Below are 25,074 nucleotides of genomic sequence, written 5' to 3' on the forward strand. Positions count from 1 at the left end.
CGGCAAGCCACTCCCACAAAGGAGGCCACACCCACAGAGTAGGTTCCAACAATTTTTGAAACCCACCACTGGTTTAGTCATACCAGCCACATGACTTCTTTGGACAGCGCTGGCTCTTCGGCTTTGAAACAGAGTTATTCCCCTAGAGTTGGGAACAACTAGCACATACGTGCAAGGGGAACCTTTACGTACCTTCTCTTAAAAGAACAACATATTGCCTCTAGGCTTGCCTCAGACCCCGTTTTTATGGGAATATTATTTAGAAAAACCCTTTGAAAGAGTCACAACAACTGACACAATGTTGATTAAAGAAAGAACTCTGTTTTAATAGGGATTTTTTTTATCATTAAAAAAGTTTAAACCTGCATAGCAATCATTTCAAAAAATAATTATTTAATGTTCCATAATGAAACTGTACACAACCTAGTCTTGAGGGACCTGCAGCCTGTTGAGGGGTGTTTCAAAAGCAGTCCAGCGCAATCCCAGTTTCCCTTTGGGTCCAGAGCTACTTGGCTACTACATTGGCATGTCGCAATTTTGGGGGGGTTGAGTTGCTCTTGGCGCCGTCTGAACTCGAGGATCTGTGTGGCTCTGCGCTGGGCTGAGGGGAACCAACCAGTTCTCGCTCCCATCCACCCCCCTCAGCTGGGTTCCTCAAAGTCGTTCAATGTCTCGATATTTCTTCCTCAGGATGGAGACCTGATCTTTAAAGAGCACAGGATCGAGCCTCATCTGAGAATGGATCAGCGGCATATAGCCAAACCAGCTGGCAAAAGTGTTCATGCAGCTTTGCCTCTGAGCAAAATGATCTGGATCAGCCCACCGAGAAGCTCTGGAAGTCTGCAACAAAACACAAAGCACAAGCCAATTTATTCTCCAAAAAGTTTTTTAGAATCTTTTTTTTTTTTCACCTGGAAAAATTTCTAGAACTATGAAGAACCAAAGCATCCCTGTTCTGACCGAGGCTTCCCAAGAGCATGAAGCAAACTCCTAGTCCTGACAAAACCCACTTTTATTAATTGACTGTGAATTCTGCTCATTCACATCCAGCAAAGTCTTTCAAGGGAGGATTTACAGTCACAGACCTTATCTGGCTTGGAGAGCTGACAGGCTGATATCTGCAAAACTGGGAAAGGAGTCTCGGAGAGTCACGAACCAATTAAGCAAACTAGTTGTCTCCTGCAAACTCCACTCCCCTTTCGCTTCTCTTTTATTTCCTCTGGGAAGGGGCCTTGCATCGTCCACCTGTGGCCTTACTCCCAAGTCAATCCCTGTTCTTTAGCTGTTCCCTTCGTCTAGCAACTCTGTGCATGCGCATACTTGGAATAGGCTGCAGCTGTTCAAGTGCCACATTGATTTCTGATTCTGAAAACAGCTAGCCCTAGCAAGGACAGGTGGCTAGGGAGAGGAGGAGTGGAGTAACTAAGCAATCAACCAGCACCTGTAGTGGACAATATGACTGACAACTTGGGGAAAGGGAAAACTTTTTAATCTGGTGAAAACTGCAACCGCCATAAATGTGAGCCAGTTGCCAAGCATCCAAATTATCCTAAGAAACCTTGGTCCTTCTAAGAAGAAAGACAACGTGTCTTCCTTCCTCATTTGTGTGGGGCAGAGCCATCTCCACCAAGACCTTTGTCCTCCTAAAAATGTAAACTTCTATAATCAAAAGAAATTCCAGATTGTATCCATTTACCACTGAGCATTGGGTCTGCATTTAATATTAGTTTGATGCATTATATTGGCAGTAATAAAACTGGTCCTGTTTTGCTGACAGACACAATGCCTGTGCTTAGCTTCAGGACAGTGAAAAACCACTTGATTTGAATCTTTGGAATAATGGCTCAGCGGGAAATTGTTGCTGGCTTGCCTTGGGTGAGCAGAGAGCTTCTGAAATTAAAAGTTGGAAATCCTCATTTCTGAGGGATTAGACACTTGGAACACAAACTGAACAATGCTGTTCTCTTGCTAGCTTGAACTCTGTTTCAGGAGCATAAAATGTCAGAAAGGTAACTCTGAAATTCAGGGATTGGAGAACAAGCCAAATTCTATTGAATTCCAGATAATGGATGATCCTTCTGTTATTGTTTCCCTCACAGGCTGGGGTAGCACATTACGATAAACCACAGTTTGGTTTAACCAGAAGCCAGAGTATACCAAAACAGAGAGAATGAACGGCTATCCAACCCACAGTGGTTGTATTTACAAATCACACTTACTGTATTTTTCGGCGTATAAGATGCACCAAGAGTTTGAAGTAAATTTTTTAAAAAAGTTTTAGCACTCTGCAGGCCTCCCAAACCCTCTAGATGCCACTTTTTTTTGCAAAAAATGGGCATGCATAGGCTTTGGGAGGCTTATAGAGTGCTCCTGGGGGTTGGGGGGGGGCAAAAACAAGCAAAAATGGCCCATTTTGCCTGGTATTTATTTATAGGGGGAAAATGTCTGGACCAAACGTAATTTCTAATGTTGGATTTTCCCCCTTACCAGAGGGAGCCCCCTTGTGGAGCACTGTGAAGCCGTTACCATGGCAACTCCAGTGCGGTGTACAGTAGAAGCCATTTTACAGCAGTACGGTAGAAGTCATTGTAAGGCACAACAGGCTGTATCTTAGCAGAACACACACCCCAAGGGGTGTTAGGGGGGTCTTACCCCCACAGAATTTCTTTCCCAAGTTATCAGTGTACCAAGTTTGGTTGAAATTGCTTGAGCGGTCCAGAGTTATACTAGTACACACACACACACACAAACACACACACCTGTATGTATGTATGTATGTATGTATATGTGTATGTGTGTGTGTGTGTGTGTGTATGTATAGCAATCGCTGATAACGGATAAGAGCCTGTGGCCTAATGGCTAAGAAGTCTGCCTAGTATGTAATATAGCCCAGGTTCAAAACCCAGTAAGGGTATGGCTAGCTGATGAGAGCGAAATAGATCTATACTAGTCTCCCTCTATTTATTTATCAGCATATATATATATATATATATATATATATATATATATATATATATATGTATGTATGTATGTATGTATGTATGTATGTATGTATGTGTATATATATATATATATATATATAGTCAGTGGGGTTAGGGAAAAGGGGAACGTAGAGATGATTTAGCATCTTAATTCGGCTTTCCTCAACTTCAGCAAGTGGGGAATTCTGTGAATTGAAGTTCTACACATCTTGAAGTTGCTGAGGTTGAGAAACGCTGCATTACTTTATTAGTGCTTCGTCAGATAGAAGAAGCAGAATGATACACTGAGAGGAGTTTTTAGGGGTTCCCCGATAACACAGAGAACAGACTTAAATGACAAACGGCCACTTGTTTAGAAGATAATCCTATTAGTTGGTACGCTTCCTGTGCCAGCAACACGAGCGTGGTTACTTCATTTGAGCCTTCTTCCATTAATAGTTTTATTTCATTTTCACTCTCAGAACAACATATGTGCTTTCCATTTATATCTGAAGTGTGGAATTAGTAAGAGCATTTGCATATGATTCCGTAATATCTGTCAGGCCGGTTTCATCCAGCGGAGTTGGTATGCTACAGATTCCTTCAATTAAACAATGCCAACGATTGTGATTTCAGCTGGCCTTCTCTGCAGCAGTGCCTGCCCTCTGGAAAGAGGTCCCTGTCTCCCCTTCCCCAGATACAGATGCCTCTCCCTCCTCCTTGGGTTTTGAAGTTCTTCATCCAGGACTTTTGCATAGGCTTGCTCCTTCTTCATTCCTGTCCGCTTCTTACCCTTGGAAGTCAGGTGGTCCTTGACTTACAACCATTCGTTTAATGCCATTTGGAGTTACAATGGCACTGAAAACAGTGATGTATGACCATTCCTACAACCGTTGAAGCATCCCCATGGTCACATCATCAGAATTATGGCACGTAGTGTCATGTGTTCACCTTTTATGACGTTCTGACAAGCAAAGTCAATGGGGAAGCCAGATTCACTTAATAACCTAGCTTAATGACTGGAGGGGTTCACTTAACAACGGTGACAGGAAAGGTCGTAAAATGAGGCAAAATTCATTTATCATCTTGTCTCATTTAGCAAATACCGCTTCACAGTGCTCCACAGCTCTCTCTAAGCGGTTTACAGAGCCAACCTATTGGCCCCAACAATCTGGCTTCTCATTTTACCCACCTCAGAAGGATGGAAGGCTATAAACCTTGAGCCTGGTGAGATTCGAACTGCCAAATTGCAGGCAGTCAGCAGAAATAGCCTGTAGTACTGCACTTTAACCACCGCGGCTCATAATGGAAATTTTGGGCTCAATTGTGGTCGTAAGACGACAACTACTGTATTCTTTTATTTTTGTATTTTCCCCCCTAGTTTTTAATGTTTTTGCTTGGGAATCATCCAGAGTTTTATACATTTTTAATAAAAAATTATTCTAAATCACAATGCAGCATGATCAGGATGAATTACAGGCAGTTCTCACTTAACAACTGGTCATTTAATGACCATTCCAAGTTATGACCTGAACTTGAAGTGATAACTGCTGCAAACCCCTCCATGGTCATGTGATTGTATTTTAGGTACTTGGCAATCGACTTGCATTTACAACCAGTTGCAGTCTCCCATGTTTGCGTGATTGTGATTTTGTTATTTATTTATTTTTGCTGATTTTTGGGAGAATGTTTTTGCTTAATAACCATGTGATTTGCTTAATGGCCAAAGTGACAGTGCTTTACAGCCACTGTAAAAACAAACATTGAGGACAGTCACACTGTACAGTCAGATTTGCATTGCACTTACAATGCAAATCTGGGCTCCCTCATGTTTGTTAAGCGAGAACTATCTGTATAGTGAATCTGGGTTAAACACAGACAATAATTGCTACTGGATATCCCTGAACTACACTGCTCTGTTCTTGGAGATCTGGGTCAACAATGTTTGAACTGAATACTTGTGGTTTGTGAACTACAGTTTTGTCCTGCCATGTGACAAGGAGATCTTATCATTCTACTTACCAGGATTAGCATTAACAAGCTGACTTCAAACTGCATCTCTATTTTCATGTTTCAGATTAATTACAATTTAAATTTTAAAAAGAGGCAAATGCCTCAGTTTGCGTGCTTGAAACTGGATTAGATGAATGATCAAGAGTGAAACCTACGAGGCCTCATCCTTAGTATAATTCCATTGGTGGCTTAAAATTGCAAATTGAGGCAATTTAAGGATTACAGTAATAAATATTTACAGAAATGGCCATTAAAGAACAATTTTGCCAAATTTCCACCATCTCAAAAAAAACAAACCAGAAAAGTAATAAAAAATAATAATTCTAGCGGAACTTGCCCCGTTCTCAAGTAAAAATCCTAATTATTGCAATTGGCTAGCTTTTCATAGGTATGGCATCTGTAGGGAAAGTTCTTAAATTTAAGTCCCCAAGGTGCTCTTTTCAAGAGGCAAGTGGACTTTCTGGTTTTCCTTTGAAGACATTTTACTTCTCATTCAAGAAGCTTCCTCAGCTCTGAAATCTTGTAATCTGGAAATGTCTTCAAAGAAAAAACGGAAGTTCCAGTTGCCTCTTGAAAAAGCACCTTTGGGAAAACCATGACTTGGTTGTCTGAGAATCTCCACAGACTCTTAAATTTAAGCAAAAAGAAAAAATAGTCATCAACAACAGACCATGCATGTCACCCCCCAAATTAACATAAGCCTCCTAATGGGGCAGAGAAAAATTCTGAAGCTCTCCCCCCCCCTGCATGTTTTTACAAGAACTGACTTTAAATAATTATTTCGAAAATAGAAAATTCACATCTGTTGCGGCTCCGTTTGTGAACATTTCTCCTTTCAAATCATGATGGCAGACTATTTTGGAATAACACCAAGTTTTATCTTTATTATAGCCATTCACTTGTAGGATTTTTATAGCATTTTTAAAAAGACACAGCGCTGTATGTCTGTGGAGATTCTCAGTCATCCAGGTCATGGTTGTCCCAAAGGTGCTTTTTCAAGAGGCAGCTGGGCTTTCTGGTTTTTCTTTGAAGATGATTCGCTTCTCATTCAGGAAGCTTCTTCAGCTCTGACTGGATGGAAGGGTGTGGAAGGATTATGAATTATGAAGGAAAGATATCCTTCCCTTCCCCTCCATCTAGTCAAGAGCTGAAGAAGCTTCTTGGATGAGAAGCAAAATGTCTTCAAAGAAAAATCAGAAAGTCCAGTTGCCTCTTGAAAAAGCACCTTTGGGACATAGTGTTTTATTTTAGACTAGCTGCATAACCGTGCTTCATGACGAAACTATGTGATTGGACAGTGCAGGAGAAATCCGGTTCACTCTGGTTCAATCCGTTAGCTCAGTGGTGGTCGGTGACTGAAACACACAAGGATTCCCTTGAGTCCGGAAGCAGTTGGAAGGCATAGATATTTTGGTGAAGTACCGATGTTTAATACTGTAAGGAGCCCCAAACTGCTCCCAAGTGAAGGAGTGAAACATCTGCCAGTTTGAACTGAGGTAACGGAATGTGAGGCAACTGGTAGTTGAAACAGAGTTCTTTTCAGGTGGGGAAGGGGAGTAGAACTCCTTAGGATCAGAATGTGTTAATTATTGTGTAAGAAATACTAATGATCTGATGGTCATTTTGAAAAATCTTTTCTTAGCAAGCACCTAGAAGCCAACATATGTGCCAAATTTCAAAGTTTGTAGGCTTTACGAGATTTTGTGAGGAGTGAATGGTATTTGGCTTTTATATACAGTATATAGATTTATAAGTGAACTCTCATTGGTATAGATTAAGAATAGGTATCATTAATCTATCAGTAGGGCTTTTTGACAAGAATACATTAGTTGGGATTCTGGCAGGTACCCTAAGGTTTCTTGTGGACATAATTTTTTTGTGGTCCTATTTACAGATGATCCAACTTTCAGAAAGGTGTGTGCAGTTGTGATAATCCTCAACTTACAACCAGTCACATTGAAGTTATGATGACCCTCCCCCCATAAAACAATAGTTACAAACCCCTTCCAAGAAGGTTGAAGCAGACTTTCTGCACATACCTGTCCCATCATGGTTTCCTTGTACTGTTTCTTCTGTGTTACTTTGATGGGAGGCAATTTTGTCACAGCGGACACCAAAAAGTTCATTAAAATGTCTTCACAATTGGCTAGTTGGTCCACCACGTTCTTCAGACTAGCAGGCAGGTAATGAGTGTACAGGTAGTGATAATATCTAGAAGACAAAAATTGAGGGCCTTCAATGAGAATCTGGCAATGTCATCCTATACACATTTACTTGGAATAAGGCACCAGAACTTCAGGGGAACTTTCCGATAGCCACCAAATTGGATCCAATGGCTTTTCCAAATGCATCCAGGAACTATAAGGTTGCAACAGATTTAGAAATGTAGGGAGCTGTCACATTAGTACTGATTGTAGGTCTATTCAGCAAACATGTTGGCCATTCCCAGAAATTCAGACAATAGTGGAGTTGACAAACTGTCTACATCTTATGCACTGCAGACTTTTAAAACAAGTATACTAATACTGCATCCACTTCTGGTCATCACAATAAAGAACAAGAAAAGATGCTAACGCCCTAGAAAGAGCAAAAAGGATGATAAGGTTTAGGTAAAGGTTCTTCTCATGCAAATGTGCTAGTTGTTCCTGACTCTAGGGTGCGGTGCTCATCTCCGTTTCAAAGCCGAAGAGCCAGCACTGTATGAAAATGTCTCTGTGGTCATGTGGTCGGCATGATCAAACACCAAAGGCACTTTGCTGTTACCTTCCCACCAAAGTGGTCCTTATTTTTCTACTTGCATGCTTTCGAACTGATAGGTTGGCAGAAGCTGGGACAAGTAACAGAAGCTCACTCTGTTAAGCGGCACTAGGGATTCAAACCACCAAACTGCCGAACTTTCTGATCGACAAGCTCAGCGTCTTAGCCACTGAGCCACCACCTCCCACATATGATAAGGATTCTGGAGGTTAAATCATATAATGAATAGTGAAGAGAACTATGTTTAGTCTAATGAAGAGAAGGTTTAGAGGAGACAAGACAAAAATCTTCCAATACTTGAAGAGCTGTCACAGGGAAGAGGGCATCAATTTATTCTTCATAGCACCTGAGGGCAGAACAAGAAGCAATGGGTGGAAGCTTATCAGAGGGAGACGCAACCTGGAAATAAGGAAGAATTTCTTAACAGTGAGAATGATTAATCTGTGGAACAGCTTGCTTCCCCGAGTGCTCCATTGCTGGAGGTTTTCAAGAAAAGATTGGGCAATCATTTGTCTGGATTACTATAAGGATTCCTGCCTTGGGCAGGGGGTTGGACTAGAAGACCTCGAAGGTCCCTTCCAGCCCTATAATCCTAAATTGTGATCCCCCCTTCAAACTAGAAGCAGAGGAATCTGTACTTATATAATCCTAGCAGTGAAGGCATCTTCCGTGAGACTTCCTACACTCCCTGTTCCGTTTGGCTTTTTAACATTTCTTACATATTTTAATTAAAGTTAACGAAAAGGGGGCATGATGCAAAGTAAAGCAATTATCCTCCAGCATAATCAGTATTTCCAAGAGTGCCACTGGGTCTTAAACGGGTCTCAGATGTCTTTTATAAAATAAACATGGGGAATGTCTGGAGATGAGGGTCTTGGATTTGCATGTTTTCACCTGCCTCCACCGAAGATAAGGGCATGCGGGTTAGAAAGGGGCATCTTGTGGATGCAGCAACTCAGGATGGGTACCATAAAGCAGGTAAATCCATACTTTACACATTATTCAGTCTCCCATGCCCATTTTGAAATGGCCAAGCAGCTATTTGTTGGAGTGTCTATGAGAAGTTCTTATAATGCCACACCTGTCCATCAGCTCAAGAGGTTGGAGAGCCATTCCACAATCCAGGGAATCGTTCAAAGAAGTCCCTAAAGCAGAAACGGGCAATCTATAAACCTCAAACAGAGAGGAAGGAGTCCAAATGGAGAAAGAGGACAGAGGTTGCACCAATGAGCAATGATCTATTTACTCCAGACCATACCAGCCTGGTTGGGAGATGACAGGAGCTTTGGTACTTCCATATTTTTCGGACTATAAGACGCACCATGATTTTGAAGAGGTAAATTAGAAAAAAAAGTTTTTGCACTCTGCAGGCCGCTCAAACTCTCTACACACCTCATTTTTGCTGTCCCTCCCCCCAAATGAGCAAAAAATGACCCATTTTTTTGCTCATTTTTGCCCTCTCCAGCCCCTTTGCAAGCCTCCCAAAGCCTCTGCACGCCCATTTTTGCAAAGGGGGCGGGGTTTTGGTAGGCCAAAAATGCTGTATTCAGTGTATAAGACGCACCCAGATTTTCACCCTCTTTTTTGGGGGGAAAAGGTGTGTCTTATACTCCCCAAAATATGGAAAGTCGGAATTCACCTGCTTAAAAAAGTGTCTAAAATGAACTATTGATGGTATCAGTTTCTGATGACAAGGGAAGTCCAGAATTCAAACTTTCTTGAAAAACCTGAGAAACAGGAGATGCTGACATAGTGGGGCAAAGGCTATTTATTTATGTAAATTAAGTAAATTTACACAAATTTACTTTATCTCTTTTGTTAATGTTATTTAGCCGTTTCTGGAAATCTATCACTCATTCTAAGAAATCTGAAGAAGGGTTGCAATGCTGGTGGATTGTGGAAGGGAGAGAGGTCCGTTAAACTTTTTGATCAGTCAGAACCGGACTGATTGACCATCTCCGCAAGGAAATCAGATGATCATTCCTTTGCAGGGATACGTTTTCATTTTTCAAAGGAGGGGGAAAAACCCCACAATGTCAACAACTTGCCTGCAGAAAAAGACAGAAGCCTTTCTTTGCTTTCCTCTTCCTTATGAGCCCAACAAGCAAACATGAAGATTCACAAACTGAGATGAATTATGAACGTTACGCCAATGTCCAATTTGGCTGAATCAAGATGGTCAATCAACTTAAACCTCAACTTGCTTAGGACATGTTCATTCTCCCTTGAGGCCAAAGAAAATGTGGGCAAAATCCTTTTGAAGACTTTAGGAGCGGTTTTTGAAGTCTGCTATTGCCCTTAAGAGAGAGCATTCAAATCAAATTGCTTTTTTTTAGAGTACAAGTGACTTGAAAGAAATTGAGAAAAACACACTAATGACTATCAGATCTTCAAACCAAGAATCAAAGTCATTATCTGCAGAAGAGAGACTCAGACTTTAATCCTTTAGGGATTGCCCTTGATGTTTTAACAAAATCTGCTTCACAAAACCAAAAATTAAGAGAGGCAGAGAAAAAAAAAGTAAAAAAAAAAGTAATAAGATATATAACCCAGGATCATTGTATGTCTATGATTTAACTCAACACGGAATAGATGGACAAAAGAGAATTTTCCAGTAAATAAATACTCTCCTTTGGAGATCTACATCAGGAGGAATAAAATGATACAAGAGAGAAGAACAGGGTTGTCAAGGAACAATGGTTGGAAAGAGAGAAGCAATCTGGAATTAAGGAGACATTTCCTGACAGTGAGGACAATTAACCAGTAAAACAAGCTTGACTTCAGAAATCGTGGGGGCTCCATCACTGGAGGTTTCTAAGAAGGGACTAGAATCAATCACTTGTCTGAAATGGTATAGAATCTCCTGCTTGAGCAAGGGGATGGACTAGAACAGTGTTTCTCAACCTTCGCTGGCTGGGGAATTCTGGGAGTTGAAGTCCAGACATCTTCAAGTTGCCAAGGTTGAGAAACACTGGACTAGAAGACCACCAAGGTTCTGTTCTATTCACTCTACTCTATTCCTCTCACTTCTTAAAACAGTATTTAAATACCCGTAATAGTCTTACTTGTGGTAAATAGCAGCTCCACTCAATACCATGGAATAGTCATTAGTCCATTTCGATGTGTAGCCCCACCTCTCCTTTGTGTTATCCCAAAAATGGCTGCGGGCAGGATAACCCACAATCCTCTCAGGGAAACTTTGCCAGACAGTGAAGGCAAAATCCACCTGCAGGCAAGGAAAAAACAAAACAAAACACAAACCAAATGGATGTGGCAAGTGGTAATCAAACAGTCTCAAAAATGTCAGCAAAACAAAATATTGCCTTTTCACTAATTCATAATTTGCAATCTTGGAACTGTTGCAAAACATTAATTCTCTGTATTCATCAGTAAATTAAACTGACTACTTGACATTTTGCCCTGTAATTATGCACATTTTAATGTTTTTCCCGTTAACAGGAGCCTAGAGCTCCAGAGAATCATTATTAACATTTTGCCGGCATGACAAAGGCACCGTAGACATTCGCAACTAGTGGAGAACTGGGTGTCTATTGGAATTGCTTGTTTATTAAGTGAGCCAGTAAGGCGATTCTCTGTCCATTTTGCAGGGAAGAAAGGAAGTGTCTCTTTTTACTACTGGATGGAGGAAATCAAGATAAAAGTGATGTTTTCCAAAGACAGATGTTCCAAAATTATTAATTCCTCATGCCTGTCATGCTTGCAAGCCATCTTTTCTTTTGGACTTCAGGCCTGTCTATTTTCTATTGTGGGAAAATGGGAAGGGGGATTTTACGGAGTTGGGTGATAGGTAGCCATAATAACATTCTTCTTAGAAAGTCAAGGTCATCTTTGTCTCTGCACCTGGCCGGAACTGGATGGGTGGAAGTTGCCAGCATGGCAGTGGAAGATTGGACCATGTGGTGGACTTGTGGGTGTGGGGGCAGGATCTTTGAACTTTCAACTGGGTGGGAAAACCTGGAAATTTTCAGATTCAGGTTTTCCCAGATGTGCCAACATGGGTCTTTTAATAAATTGGAACTTTGAGGAATCCTTTGCCTCAGATTCTGATTTAATTTTGGATACTATTTGGAACTCTGACAACCCTTATTTGTAATCTTTTCTCCTTGGCTTCAGCTAGTGTAAGACAGATAATGAATATTTTATATCCTACTACGGCTATGGGAATATTTGAGCTGAAGATTCAAGCAGCGCAAATGAGGTCTTCAAACCGAATTTTTGAACTGAATCAAACATTTGAGTTCAATCCATACTATAAATACCATGGTGCAGTCCAGCCCTATTGTGAAACTAGAGGTTCAAAGCATCTCTTCCATAAAGATTCAGATCTTTGAAGGGTGCTTCCAGTTAAGTTACGACTCATTCTCTTCCTTCAAGTTGTTCAAAGAACATGAAATGCTTACAGTTCAGACAAAACAATTATTCCTGCCACAGCTCTGATCACAAATTATTAATACATCAGAACATCAGCAGACACCTTAACATCCTTTATATAAAAGCCGGATATCTGTTTTCTTGAAAAGATTAAAGCTAAATTAAGGAAGGAAAAGTAGTGTTAGATATAGATAAAGGATCCTACAGAGGTTTGTGAAGACATCATCATAACAAATGAAAAATTGTTCTTGTGACTTTAATTTGTACATTTATAAATAGTATTTTCTCCATTGTTCGGGTTCTAGTGTGGGGAGGGGGCATACAGATTCTCAATAAAGTGATCATAAACCAGCAATTCATCATTAAAATTCTGGTTAATAAACAAACAAGAGCCAGTTTGGTATAGTGGTTAAGGCAGTTAAGAAAATGAGAAACTGAATTGTAGCCTGCCTTAGGCACCAAGTCAGTTGAATAGCTTCGGGCCAGTCACCTTCTCTCCGCCCTAGGAAGCAGACAATGGCAAACCCAATTCTGAAACCCCACTCCACCCCACCCACCTTGCCAGGAAAATGGCTCCAGGCAATCACCAGGAGTCAACAATGAATCAAAGGTTAAACAAACAAACAAACAAGGAATGCCAAGGAACCAATTATGAATACTTTGGCATCACCACGACCCAACTAGACACAATTGTAGAAAGTATGCTAGAAATTTTTCAGGCTGGCATATGGCAATATCATTAGGCAACTGAAATGTAATGGGGAAATGGGAATCCGGCTGCAAACCCTTGTCAACATCAAATTCTGCTCCAGCCTAATTTATTGTACGAGGTGTTTCTTCCATAGAGGTGATAAGAAAGGAAATTGGTCTTTACTAATCTTCTAGAACCCCCAGCAAAGGTCTATCCATCACTTGCTCCTGAGTGTTTCAACTGGACATGTTGAAAGTTTGAATGTGGAATCTTCTGCATTCAATCCCTATGTTCTACCACGAAGCTACGGCTAACTATAGGAGCCATGGAAGATGCCCTGAAGTCCACAAGTCTTTAAAAGTTGCCAAGTTTGGAGACCCTGGCTATAGATGTTAAGCGACTGTTTATTGCCACATACAAGTTTCCTAATTTTGCTTTAACCATTTTTCATTGAGGCCGATGTATAGAACCAAATATGGAATAATTGGGTTGGAAGATGGGGGTGGGTGAGAAAGTTAGCCAACCTGCTACTCTCTTAAGACAACCAACACTCCTCCTTAAATCCACATGGGTTTTTAATTATGAGTCACAGAGACATTTTCCCCCAACTGTGCAGGACAGCTTAATATTTCATTTCATTAGGAGTGAAAAGCTAAAACCTTAATTAAAGGTAAAAAATGAAGAAGCATTTGAGGCTTTTCTGTTTTATCACTCATATTTGAAAGCTGGAAAATTACTATTTAGATGGATAGGTAAGTAGTAGAAGACATCTTAAGGTGATAACCCTCATAATTTATTGTTCAAGTTCACCAGGAATTCTGGGAGCTTCAACTAAACAAACTTCCATAGGACATAAGATTGGAGAGGATAATTTAAATCAGGTTTCCTTACTGATGATCTTGTGTGAAATTTGCAGAATGTAGTATTGGTTACTAGCTTAGATGGTGTTATCCTGTTTCCCTGAAAATAAGACCTCCCCGGATAATAAGCCCAATCGGGCTTTTGAGCGCATGCGCTAAAGTAAGCCCTCCCCCCAAAATAAGCCCTCCCTGAAAATATTGCAACACAGCAGCAGCCATGAGGTGACCATGCCACCTCCTGCGCCTCCAAAATAATAAGACCTCCCCGAAAATAAGGCCAAGCACTTATTTTGGGGGCCAAAAGAATATAAGACCCTGTCTTATTTTTTGGGAAGCACAGTATTAAAAAAAAGAGAGAAATCTTGCCATTGATACAAGATTGACAGACCAAAATGACACAATACACATCAATGGACAAATATACATAATAGAAGTCTAACTAAATCCAAGCAAGCATGGGTTCTTTCATACAACATATTACACAGCAAGGCAAGTTGACACGTTCAGAATATGATTTTGAGAAAATGAGAAAAATGTATATTTAAAAAAACAGCTGAAAAATGGCTTCAATAGATATAAACAATAACTGTAAAACTTTAAAGTATATCTAACTAGCAGAATGGTTGGGAAAAAAACACATTCTTTTTACAATGTAGTTTTATTATACTATAATCTTACATTTTATGTCTCTATTTTTGATCTCTTACTTTTGTACAATAATAAAACTAACCAAAAGCAAAAAAAAAAAAAAAAAAAAAAAAGGAGGGGGGATGGTTGTATAAAGTGATTTAGATACACTGCCTGTGATACAAAATAAATTAGAATTTAACCTGGCTAAGGCTTGGCATAATTTAAGGGTTAGCCCATTACTAGAAAACAAGGATGTCAAATTAGAACCTACATAGAATTTCCAGATTCACAATAGTTGGTTGATCCATGTGGGAAATAAGATACTGGTTGGACAAAGCTCTGTTATGATCCAGGTGGTAAGGAGATATTTTGGGACATGTACAGAGACTTCTGAACCAAGCACTGAATTACAGTAACCTCTGTATTTTATTTTTAATTCTGTTTTAATTTCTGTTTTTCTGTTCTGTTTCATCCCTAAAGTGGGACTAGAATTCACAATCTGCTGTTTTTTAGCCTGAAGCTTAACCTCTACACCATACTGGCTCTTTTGGGTCTTCAAATAGCAATAGCAATAGCAGTAGACTTATATACCGCTTCATAGGCCTTTCAGGCCTCTCTAAGCGGTTTACAGAGAGTCAGCATATTGCCCCCAACAATCTGGGTCCTCATTTTACCCATCTCGGAAGGATGGAAGGCTGAGTCAACCCTGAGCCGGTGAGATTTGAACCGCTGACCTGCTGATCTAGCAGTAGCCTGCAGTGCTGCATTTAACCACTGCGCCACCTTGGCTCTTGATGGTATCAGTTTCTGATGACAAGGGAAGATTGGACTCCATGAGATATTTCTAAAGTAATAAATACTAAAGGACAACTTGCTATTTTTTTTTAAGGGAGGGAGAAGTAAGAGAGACACACAGAGAGGGAAAATCACACTGAAATTGAAGGAGACAATAAACACTCAAAGCTTTTCCAGAGATGCCATTAATAATGTATTTCCAATATATTGCCATGTTATATAAATGGTTGCCCGTTCCCACCATCTCTTTACGGGAAGAGGTGAGAGAAATCAATACTCATCCCACTTGTAAAAATTGGTTTTCTACATTGGATCCCCTGATCTCCAGCTCCCTGCCCCTCATCTCTTCATCCCAGCAGCCTTTTTTCTTCATCTTTTGGTGCAGCAATTCTGAAGTGTCAGGCAGAAAATTCTTGTGTTGGAAAAAAAAAAGAGCTTGGGTGAAGCTTAGAATATAATAGGAATTAATATAAAAGTTAGATGTAGATACCCAAGTATTCACAACTGTACATAAACATCTACACCTACAGTAGTACACTTGTGAATACTTGGGTATATATCTGTTGTGGCCCCGCAGTAGCTGTTGGAGCTGCCACCAGACTCCGACAGTGAGGGGCCCTATGAGTCAGCTCTGGAAGATGTGGAGGACCCTGGACAGGGTTCCGACTCTGAGCAGGGCGCAGAGAGGCTGGTTGGCCACCAGGAAGCGCCTGAGGCCTGGAGCAGTGGTAAGAGCCAAGGGAGCGTGCTCCCGAAGTCAAGCCTTGGAGCGGGGGTGAGGAGACAAGGGAGTGTGATCCTGACGTCATGCATTGGAGCAGTGGGGAGGAGACAAGGGAGTTGGTCCTAGATGCCCGGCAACGGAGGGCTAATAGGCGTAAAGAACAGTTACGCAGTTACAGAAGATAATTGAACTCAGCTGGTGATAATTAGGCTCCTCTCAAGACTATAAAAGGAATGGCTTTCCACAAGCTTGTCGCAGGAATCAACATATTTACTAGAGCTGGAGAAGCTATCGTGGCTATCTTGGCAGGCTGGATTGCTGCCAAGGTCTATTCTGTGCTGGATTGCTGCCAAGGTCTAGTCTGTGTGTTAATAAATCCTTGAAGTATCTTTGTCTCGGCGTGCTTTGGTGTATGAAGAGGGGGGTCAGAAAATATATATATATATATATGTGTGTGTGTGTGTGTGTGTGTGTGTGTGTGTGTTTGTTTTCTGAGGTTTTCGCGGGTGTTAGTATGTAGGTCTCTAGTTGTTCTGGTTTTCTCCCGCGTAGAATTGGAGATATCTTGGCGACGTTTCGACGAAGTCTCATTCGTCATCTTCAGGCTGCTTCAGACTACTTCAGGTTTGGTGTTTCCAGGAATAGTTTTGTTTTCTGAGGTTTTCGCGGGTGTTAGTATGTAGGTCTCTAGTTGTTCGGGTTTTCTCCCGTGTAGAATTGGAGATGTCTTGGCGATGTTTCGACGAAGTCTCATTCGTCATCTTCAGGCTGCTTCAGACTACTTCAGGTTTGGTGTTTCCAGGAGTAGATACTGGAACTACTCTATATATAGGCCCCAAAAGACCTTGTTTCTTTCCTAATAGACCAGTGATGGCTACCCTTTTCCGGACCGAGAGCCCAAAGTGCATGTGAATGCCCATGCGCACATCTGAACCTTCAAAATGCAATATGTGTGCAGCCCCATGCATGAGCACACAACCCCCCCCCACACACACACATGGCAGAGACCTGAAGACCAGTTGGCTGGTGGGACGCATGCATGCATGTGTGGCAGAGTTGAACTGGGGTGACGGCTCGCATGCCATCAGAGAGGGCGCTGCGTTCCACCTCTGGCAGGTGTGCCCTAAGTTCGCCATCATGGCAATAGACCAAGAAGCATTGCTGAGAAGAAACTACGAGAATTCCAGATGGACATGAAATTAGGTTGCCAACAGGGCCATGGTGGCACAGTGGTTAGAATGCAGTATTGCCGACTAATTCTGCTGACTGCTGGTTGCCAGCAATTCGGCAGTTCGTGTCTCACCGGCTCAAGGTTGACTCATCCTTCCAAAGTTAATAAATGTTGCTTCCTCTTAGTTAAAACAGATACGGGGCTGTTCAAATCTTTGGAAGCACTTTCTTAGAGCTGCTCCATGAAGTAACATGGCCACCTTGCTCCTAAAAGAGCTGCAGAAGTTCTTTGTTGCAACCATGCAGAGGTTCTCTGGGAATGTTAAGCAGATGTTCATAAACCTCAACTAAGAAGACACCACTCACTTTACCTAGTCAACTTGGCCAAAGTTTTGATGAAAGAAAGAAAGAAAGAAAGAAAAGAAGGAAAGAAAGAAAGAAAAGAAAGAAAAGGAAGGAAAGGAAGTCAGTCAGTCAGTCAGTCAGTCAGTCAGTCAGTCAGTCAGTCAGTCAGTCAGTCAGTCAGTCAGTCAAACTTTGGAGAGCCAGTACACTCCACAGAAAAAATATCTCACCTCAGTGGTTGAAAGCACCGTATCTTCGTCGAGGCTTAGAACAGCATCTGTGACAATATTCTCATAGGGCAGGAAGCGACTGCTCATCACCTGTAAGATGAACAAGGTGGGTCAGTGAGATGCTCTTGAGACCCATCTGCAGAAATGGCCTCCATACTTGAGCCCAAAGAGTTAACATTCTACCACAGCATTAAAGGGGAGGAAATGGCTGTGAAAGAAAAGAGCTTCATGTGCAAGAACTTTTCAGTTTATTGCATCCGACCTAACAATGTGATTATGTTACTCCTGATTAATTTCAGCAAGAGTGGCCTTCTAGATTTATGTGTTCACATTATTCCCTTACCCCAAATGTTGTCATGCATAATGCTCTGGTTTGATTTTTTGGAAACCAACCAACCAACCAACCATTTTTATATAATTAAAAGGCAATAAGTCATAGCTATATTTAGAGTATATATGCTTCTCAAAAGCTTAAAGTAGCATTTAGAATTCTTTCTTACTTTATCTTCATCAAAACCTGATGAGGTAGGCTAGGTTGAATGATAGCGACTAATGCAATGCCTCGGGCTAAAATTTATAGCTGAGTAAAGATTTTAACTTACACCTCCCAAGCAATGCCTAATGCTCTAACCAATATACTTCATTGGTTGGCTTTCAAAATCTATAGCTAGTCACATACTATCATTGAAAACAAGAAACAATCAACAAAAGAGTGTAAATTTTAAGTTACAATGTTCCTAAGACAATACAATGTCTATGTAGGGTTTTGTATTAATCTTTTGAAGCCACTAAGATATCGATTTGTGAGCAGTAGGTGATATAAGAATATTGGCAGGTTTTCCGAGTGACTATACATTAATTTATTACAGGTAGACAATTCAATCTATTTCTGCTGCATGCCATTTCTAAAGGTAGCTCATATCATTTCCACACTGATATGAAAACTCAGAATCCCAAAATATGCATTTCTAAACTTATTTGGAGAATATTTTTTCTGAGAACTACAGCATGACATTTGATGAAGTGTGAAAGCTGATTAGACTATGATGAGACAATTTTGGATATTTGCTTTGTTCAGATTTACTGCCTTTAGTCAATCCCAAATCCAGTTCGCTGATTTGCCAACTAACTTTTCTCATCAGATCTTTGTACTACTACTGTGTTTCCCTGAAAATAAGACAAGGTCTTATTTTCTTTTGACCCCCGAAATAAGTGCTTGGCCTTATTTTTGAGAAGGTCTTATTATTTTTGAGGTGCAGGAAGCGGTGAGCGTGGTCACCTCATGGCTGCTGCTGTGTTGCAATATTTTCAGGGAGGGCTTATTTTGGGGGGGAGGGCTTATGTTAGCACATGTGCTCAAAATCCTGATGGGGCTTATTATCCAGGGAGGTCTTATTTTCAGGAAAACAGGTTAAGAGAAAAATTGCAACAGTATCTGCATTTTTTTAAAAAAAATATTTCTCTTTTGTCAGTTGGAAACATTTATTAAATGTAAAGGTTCCCCTCGCACATATGTGCTAGTAGTTCTGGACTCTAGGGGGCGGTGCTAATCTCCGTTTCAAAGCCAAGGAGCCAGCGCTGTCTGAAGACATCTCCGTGGTCATGTGACCGGCATGACTAACTGCCAAAGGCTCACGGAACGCTGTTATCTTCCCACCAAAGGTGGTTCCTATTTTCCTACTTGCATTTTTACATGCTTTAGAACTGCTAGGTTGGCAGAAGCTGGGACAAGTAACCGAAGCTCACTCCGTTACTTGGCGCTAAAGATTCGAACCTTTATATTAGGTAGATGTATTTTTGTTGTTAGTTTGTACATGTTTTTTTTTAAAAAAATGAAGTATTGAAAGACAAGGAATCTACCATGGAGTACTAATAATGAGGTTCAGCCATTCAGACATGTACCCAAGAGGTGAACAAGTACAAAAAGCTGAAGGATAGTCCTAAGAATGAAAACATTTAATTCATCTTTTATAACAATTTTTGCCACACTGGGGTTGATTAAAATCCTGGATAATTTTCAGCAGCGACGCAAAAGATGGCTATAATCCTGCATGTCTGAAACGAGCCAGGCTTGACAAAATGGTTGTGCTGAGCAAGTTAGCTTACCACTGTAAAAAAAGCCAATCTGGCATTCTAAACCTATGTATTTTTTTTCCATTTGGGCATTTGCTGTGCAGAAGGAGAAATGTGATCCTTGATGACACTTCCAGATTTCTTTGTAGTCCCAAAAAAGATCCAAGACTATTGCTTACCTGCCTTTTTGAAATTCATAAGATCTATTCTTTCCTTTGGCCCTCCAATACATGAAACGATACAACAAAAATGGAAGGAGATGGAACGAAGCAATCAAGTCCACCAAAGGGGGCAGCCTCAAACAGGAGCCTTCTCTCTCTCAAGCCCTGCAGTGAATCTCATACTACCCTGAGATCTGAGTCCACAGATTTAGCTGCCACCTTAGTGGCCATTTAGTGTATTGGAGAAAAGCATAGATATTACCTCCATTCTTTTTAGATGGATGAGAAATACCTGGGAGCTTCAATAATTTAGATTACCCCCCCTCCCCAATTGGGACACCTACTTCAATAAAGAACGATGAAATTGCATGAAACTGTAGAATCAGCAACTCCCTTGAAGTATGTTGTACAAGTGCTTCGCAGTTATAATAGACCTGGGTACTCTGCTACTATTTTCAGCAAGAAGGACAGGTGTTCATACCTCACTCTATGTCAAAACTCTTCTTGAGGGTTGAGATACAGCTGGGCAAGAATTTCCAGCATATGTCATTGCTGTCCTTGCTGGATTTGACTGCTAAAAGCTCCAGTTTAATATATTTTGGAGATTCAACGTGATATCCCAGCGTATTTCTAACTGTATCATATCACTATATTATAAACTTGCTTGAATGCAAAGTCAGGTATAAAATACAAGCCGGTTGTATAGCAATAACTTTGTTACAGCAGGGGTGTCAAACTGCCAATGCGGTGCATATATCTGGCCCGTGGGGCTGCCCTGGAAACAACGAAGGACTGGCTCGTGGTGCCTCTGCTAGCCAAAACGGAGCTCAGGCCCAGACATCCTTTTTGGCCGCAACAGCCTCCTATAGTCCTCTGCCAGTGAAAATGAAGCTCGGGGAGCTCTGTTTTTGCTGGCAAAGGGCTGCAGGAAGCCATCACAGCCGAAAATGGGGGCTGGGCCTGAGCTCCGTTTTCGCTGGTAGAGGGCTGCAGGAGGCCGTTGTGGCCGAAAACAGAACCTTGACAAATGATGTCGAGCTGGCCACGCCCATCCTGGCCACACACACCCTGCCCCCCCCTCAAAGGTCAAACACAACCCTGATGCGGCGCTGAATTAAATTGAGGTTGACACCTCTGTATTATAGCCAACAGGAGATTTTTCATCTATTTTTCTCTCCTCACGTCAAATCTACTATGCCACATCAATTACCATAAATTGATCCTCTAGTATACAGGTAGTCCTCCACTTACAGCCATTCATTCAACAATGGCACTGAAAAAAAGTGAGTGATGGTGGCCCGCCATAAATTCAGGTGTGTACGACAATTTACGACAGTTATAGTGTTTGAGGGTCATGTGATTGCCACCTTACCAGCAGGCTTCTGAGAAGCAAATGTTATGGGCAAGCCAGGTTCAGTTAACAACTGTGAGATTCACTGAACAACTGCAGTGGTTCACTTCAAAAACCATCACACAAAAGGTTGTAAAATCAGGCACAACTCATTTTAACAACCGACTTGCTTACCAACAGAAATTCTGGTTGTAAGTTGAGAACTAGCTGTATTTGTAAACACCTTTTGTATTGGTACATGCCCACTGACCTTGGAAATATATGCAAGAGACAGGTGACTTGGGATGCAGTCCCCATAAAAGAAATAACGGGAGCCCAGAATTATCTATGCAATCTATCCTGCCTCAGTCTGCAGGAAGGAAGCATTAAGAAGGTAAGGAGAGACAGAGAGGCCACTTTAAGTGCCTGGAGGAATTATGGCACGTAGCTGTAATAAAAAAAGCAAACAGCAACCACAACCATGACAACGTACCTTGCTTTCTCCTTCGATAACAATGACAGGCACAGCAGTGGCAGGCCAGCGATGCTTGGCAGGGAGGGGCTTATCACAATTCCATAATACAATGATCTGAAAAGCAATAAGGGTTTCCCGTTAGGAAAATGCTTGCAGAGATCACAGTCCACGGAGGCTCATGGGTTACCTCAGCTGACTGCTCTGCACTTCACAACCAGAAACAAATGAAAAGAGAAAGAGTCCCCCAATGAGATTTAACTCCTGTTGTGGTCCTAGTTATCTGGCATTTTGCCAAGCAAGATAAGGTTTGTGTTGATGAATATTCCTCTGAAAGACTGTTTGCCAAGCCTTGCTGACTGTGAATGAAAGGAATTCACAGTTGTGTAAATAAAAGAGGTTTTGCCAGGACCAAGACTCTGGTTCATGAGTGTTAAGAAAGCCTAGGTCAGAACAATTCCTAGATACAGAAGAGGGGTAATTAACTTTTGTTGTTGTTGTTGTTGTTGTTGACTTTTGCTGACTAACAACAGTTGGACTGGCTGCATTAAAAAGACAATTTATGTGGCATCTGAACAAGTCTTAGACAAAAGACAAGAGACCAAGTGTTCACAGCTTGACATCAATGCATGGTGCTCTACCACGCCATCAGTGGTGGTTGATGTTTTCATGGGCGCTTGTGTTGTGATACTGTATGCAAAATTCAGCTTCTGGAAAGATCAAGGGTGGCCTATTTGCCCCAATTCTCCAGAAACAAGTGCAGAAAGTCTTATAGGAATTGAACTTGGCTTCCTGGCAATCTCTGCAAGTTACTAGTCCTCCTGACTAAAAACTCAACATGGAGGAGGAGGAATGGAAAAAGGTGTTGGATTATGTTGCGAAATTCAGTGTTTCTCACAGATTTTCAGACCTTTCAAAGACCAGTAAAAACTGTATGCTGTGTAGAAATGTTAAGAGGCAGAATTAGTCTCAGAGCAATTATGCAAATCTTGTTAATTGGCATGATTTAAACAGATTGCCCAACTTCATTTCTCCTGTATCATATAGCCTGTTAATAAAGCCACTCTGGGTTTTTTTCCCCTCTAATCAAAGAAGTTAGCCTTCTTTGCAAGTTCCGTCATCTTTATGGACTAACATATTAGAAGCTGTGCCAGTGTGGATGAAGATAAATTGGGAGAAGCCAGACAAACTTATAGCAACTAGTGAAATTCGGATTTTCAGCCAATGACGGGGAAGTTCAGGACCTGGGTACTTGAGAGACCGCCTGCTGCCAATTACCTCCACTAGACCGATTAGATCCCACAGATTAGGCCTCCTCCGAATTCCATCCGCCGGCCAGTGTCGACTGGCGACTACTCGGAGGAGAGCCTTCTCTGTGGCTGCTCCGACCCTCTGGAACGAACTCCCCGTGGAGATTCGAACCCTCACCACCCTCCAGGCCTTCCGCAAAGCCCTTAAAACCTGGCTGTTCCGACAGGCCTGGGGCTAAAGAACTGTTGCCCCCGTCTCGAATTGGTATGACTGTTGTGTTTTAATCATGCATTGTTTTTTATGTCGTTTTAAATTCTTGTTTGTATCCCCCTTCCCTGGTTGAGTTGTGAGCCGCCCTGAGTCCCCTTTGGGGAAAAGGGTGGCATATAAATAAAATCAAAAAAATAAAAAAGTTGATCGTGTTCCTCACCTGAGCACAGTGCTGGGATTTGGCGACTGCAACCAGGAGTTTTAGCACGGGTTGAGATTGGGACACCAGAGGAGTAACTGCATGGATGACGGCGGTGAATTTGGATGGGGCCTTGACTCCTGAGAAGAAAATGAGAGAAAATGAACCAGCCCAATCATTTTAAAAATTCTAAAATATTTTGGTTGACTTTAACCCTCAGTACACAAGTTCACTAATCACAGACAAATGATGATTTCCACAAGAATGGACTTCTCTGAAATTCTCAATTCTCAAATCTGAATTCAAAACTAACCACCCCTTTTATCACATTCTGAGGTAAATGAAGGTAAATCTATCGTCCCATTTTCTTTTAAAAGAAAATATTTTTATTAAATAAATTTATATGGCCACCCATCTCATTGAATGTGACTCTGTGTGCCATAGAACCAACAATATCACAACTGTTTTAAAACTTAAATATAAAAATAAAAGCAAGGTAGCTGGAGAAGATAAAGCAGATATTACTGTATTTTTCGGAGTATAAGACACACCTTTTTCCTTCAAAAAAGAAGGTGAAAATCTGGGTGCATCTTATACACTGAATATAGCATTTTTTGCCTCCCCAAATCCCACCCCCTTCACCAAAATGTCCGTGCATAGCTTTTAGGAGGCTTCCAGAGTGCTGCTGGGGAGGGCAAAAATGAGTGAAAAACAGGCTGTTTTTTTGCTTGTCCCCCCTCCCCAGGAGCACTCTATAAGCCTCCTAAAGGCTATGCATGCCCTTTTTTTGACAAAAAAATGGGCCTGTTTTCGCAAGGTCTACAGAGTGCAAAAACCTTTTATTTAAATTTGCTTGTTCAAAATCTTGGTGCATCTTATACTCTGAAAAATATGGTAGGTTCTCATATATTGGTTTAGAGGGCCACCTTTCTATACAGCTTAGATTCCATTTGCCTCAGGGGTGGGTTTCAACCAGTTCGCGGCGGTCCCTGCGAACCGGTTGGTCGGCGAACCCGGAAGTAAGTAACTTCTGGGAACGGCGACTGGCCCACCCGCCTGCCCGCGCTTCTTACCCGGTTTTGACGAGTTCTGCGCTTCCACGCATGCGCAGGATGCATACAGCGCCTGCGCGATCCTCCAGGAGCAGCTGGAGCATCGCACAGACACTAGTACGCATGCATGCGCCGCGCGCGTGCACAAGGACGCCGCCGGCCCCGTTCCAACCGAACCGGTTGGAACAGGGCGAGAAACCCACCCCTGATTTGCCTCCTACTGTTAGTTGCACGTCACCCAGAAACAAGATTTCTCTTCCGAAGCAGTGTGTTCCTCAAGAGAGAACTACTTACCTAGGTTAGCATAATAGTAAGGGAAATCTCCCAGATATGATGAATACTGTGGCAGTACGAACAACCCCCCGGGATGTTTGTTCCATATTAAACTGTTACGGGATATGTGCTTAAATATTCTGTCTTGAATAATCTGCAAAACAAGAAGTTAAAACGACATTTAGCAAACTTTTTATGAAAAAAAGCAGAACCCTTTAATCAAAGCCACCGAGAGGCAGATTATTTAGAATTGGTGTGGAATCTTCTTGCCACACACAACTTCATTTATCTCATTTATTGAATCAAACACTGTGTAAAAATTAGGATCTGACTAACACAGAATAGTTCTAGTTTCCAAAATGCACAAGCCATTGCACAGACTGATGGATTATTTCTGCAATTTTGCCATCAATATATAACATAAAGACAGTCATAGCTTTAAACCGAATGAGAACTGTTTCTGAAAGGCAATGTTTTTAACCTACA

General features: G+C 41.4%; 1 protein-coding gene across 1 annotated transcript in view; it reads right to left on the minus strand.

Annotated features, from left to right (window-relative positions):
* Window positions 1–301: 301 nt before the first annotated feature.
* EXT1 (exostosin glycosyltransferase 1) overlaps window positions 302–25,074 on the minus strand; it is a 337,038-nt gene continuing 312,265 nt past the window's right edge. Inside the window, exons 5-11 of the mRNA XM_032223383.1 lie at window positions 24,610–24,742; window positions 23,285–23,403; window positions 21,625–21,720; window positions 17,568–17,657; window positions 10,796–10,956; window positions 7,013–7,184; window positions 302–840 (exon numbers count right to left, since the gene is read on the minus strand). Coding sequence (XP_032079274.1) covers window positions 655–840; window positions 7,013–7,184; window positions 10,796–10,956; window positions 17,568–17,657; window positions 21,625–21,720; window positions 23,285–23,403; window positions 24,610–24,742 — 957 coding nt within the window. The 3' untranslated portion in view covers window positions 302–654. The remainder of the gene's footprint in view (window positions 841–7,012; window positions 7,185–10,795; window positions 10,957–17,567; window positions 17,658–21,624; window positions 21,721–23,284; window positions 23,404–24,609; window positions 24,743–25,074) is intronic.

Source organism: Thamnophis elegans, chromosome 8, assembly GCF_009769535.1.
Source record: "Thamnophis elegans isolate rThaEle1 chromosome 8, rThaEle1.pri, whole genome shotgun sequence".
NCBI lineage: Eukaryota > Metazoa > Chordata > Lepidosauria > Squamata > Colubridae > Thamnophis > Thamnophis elegans.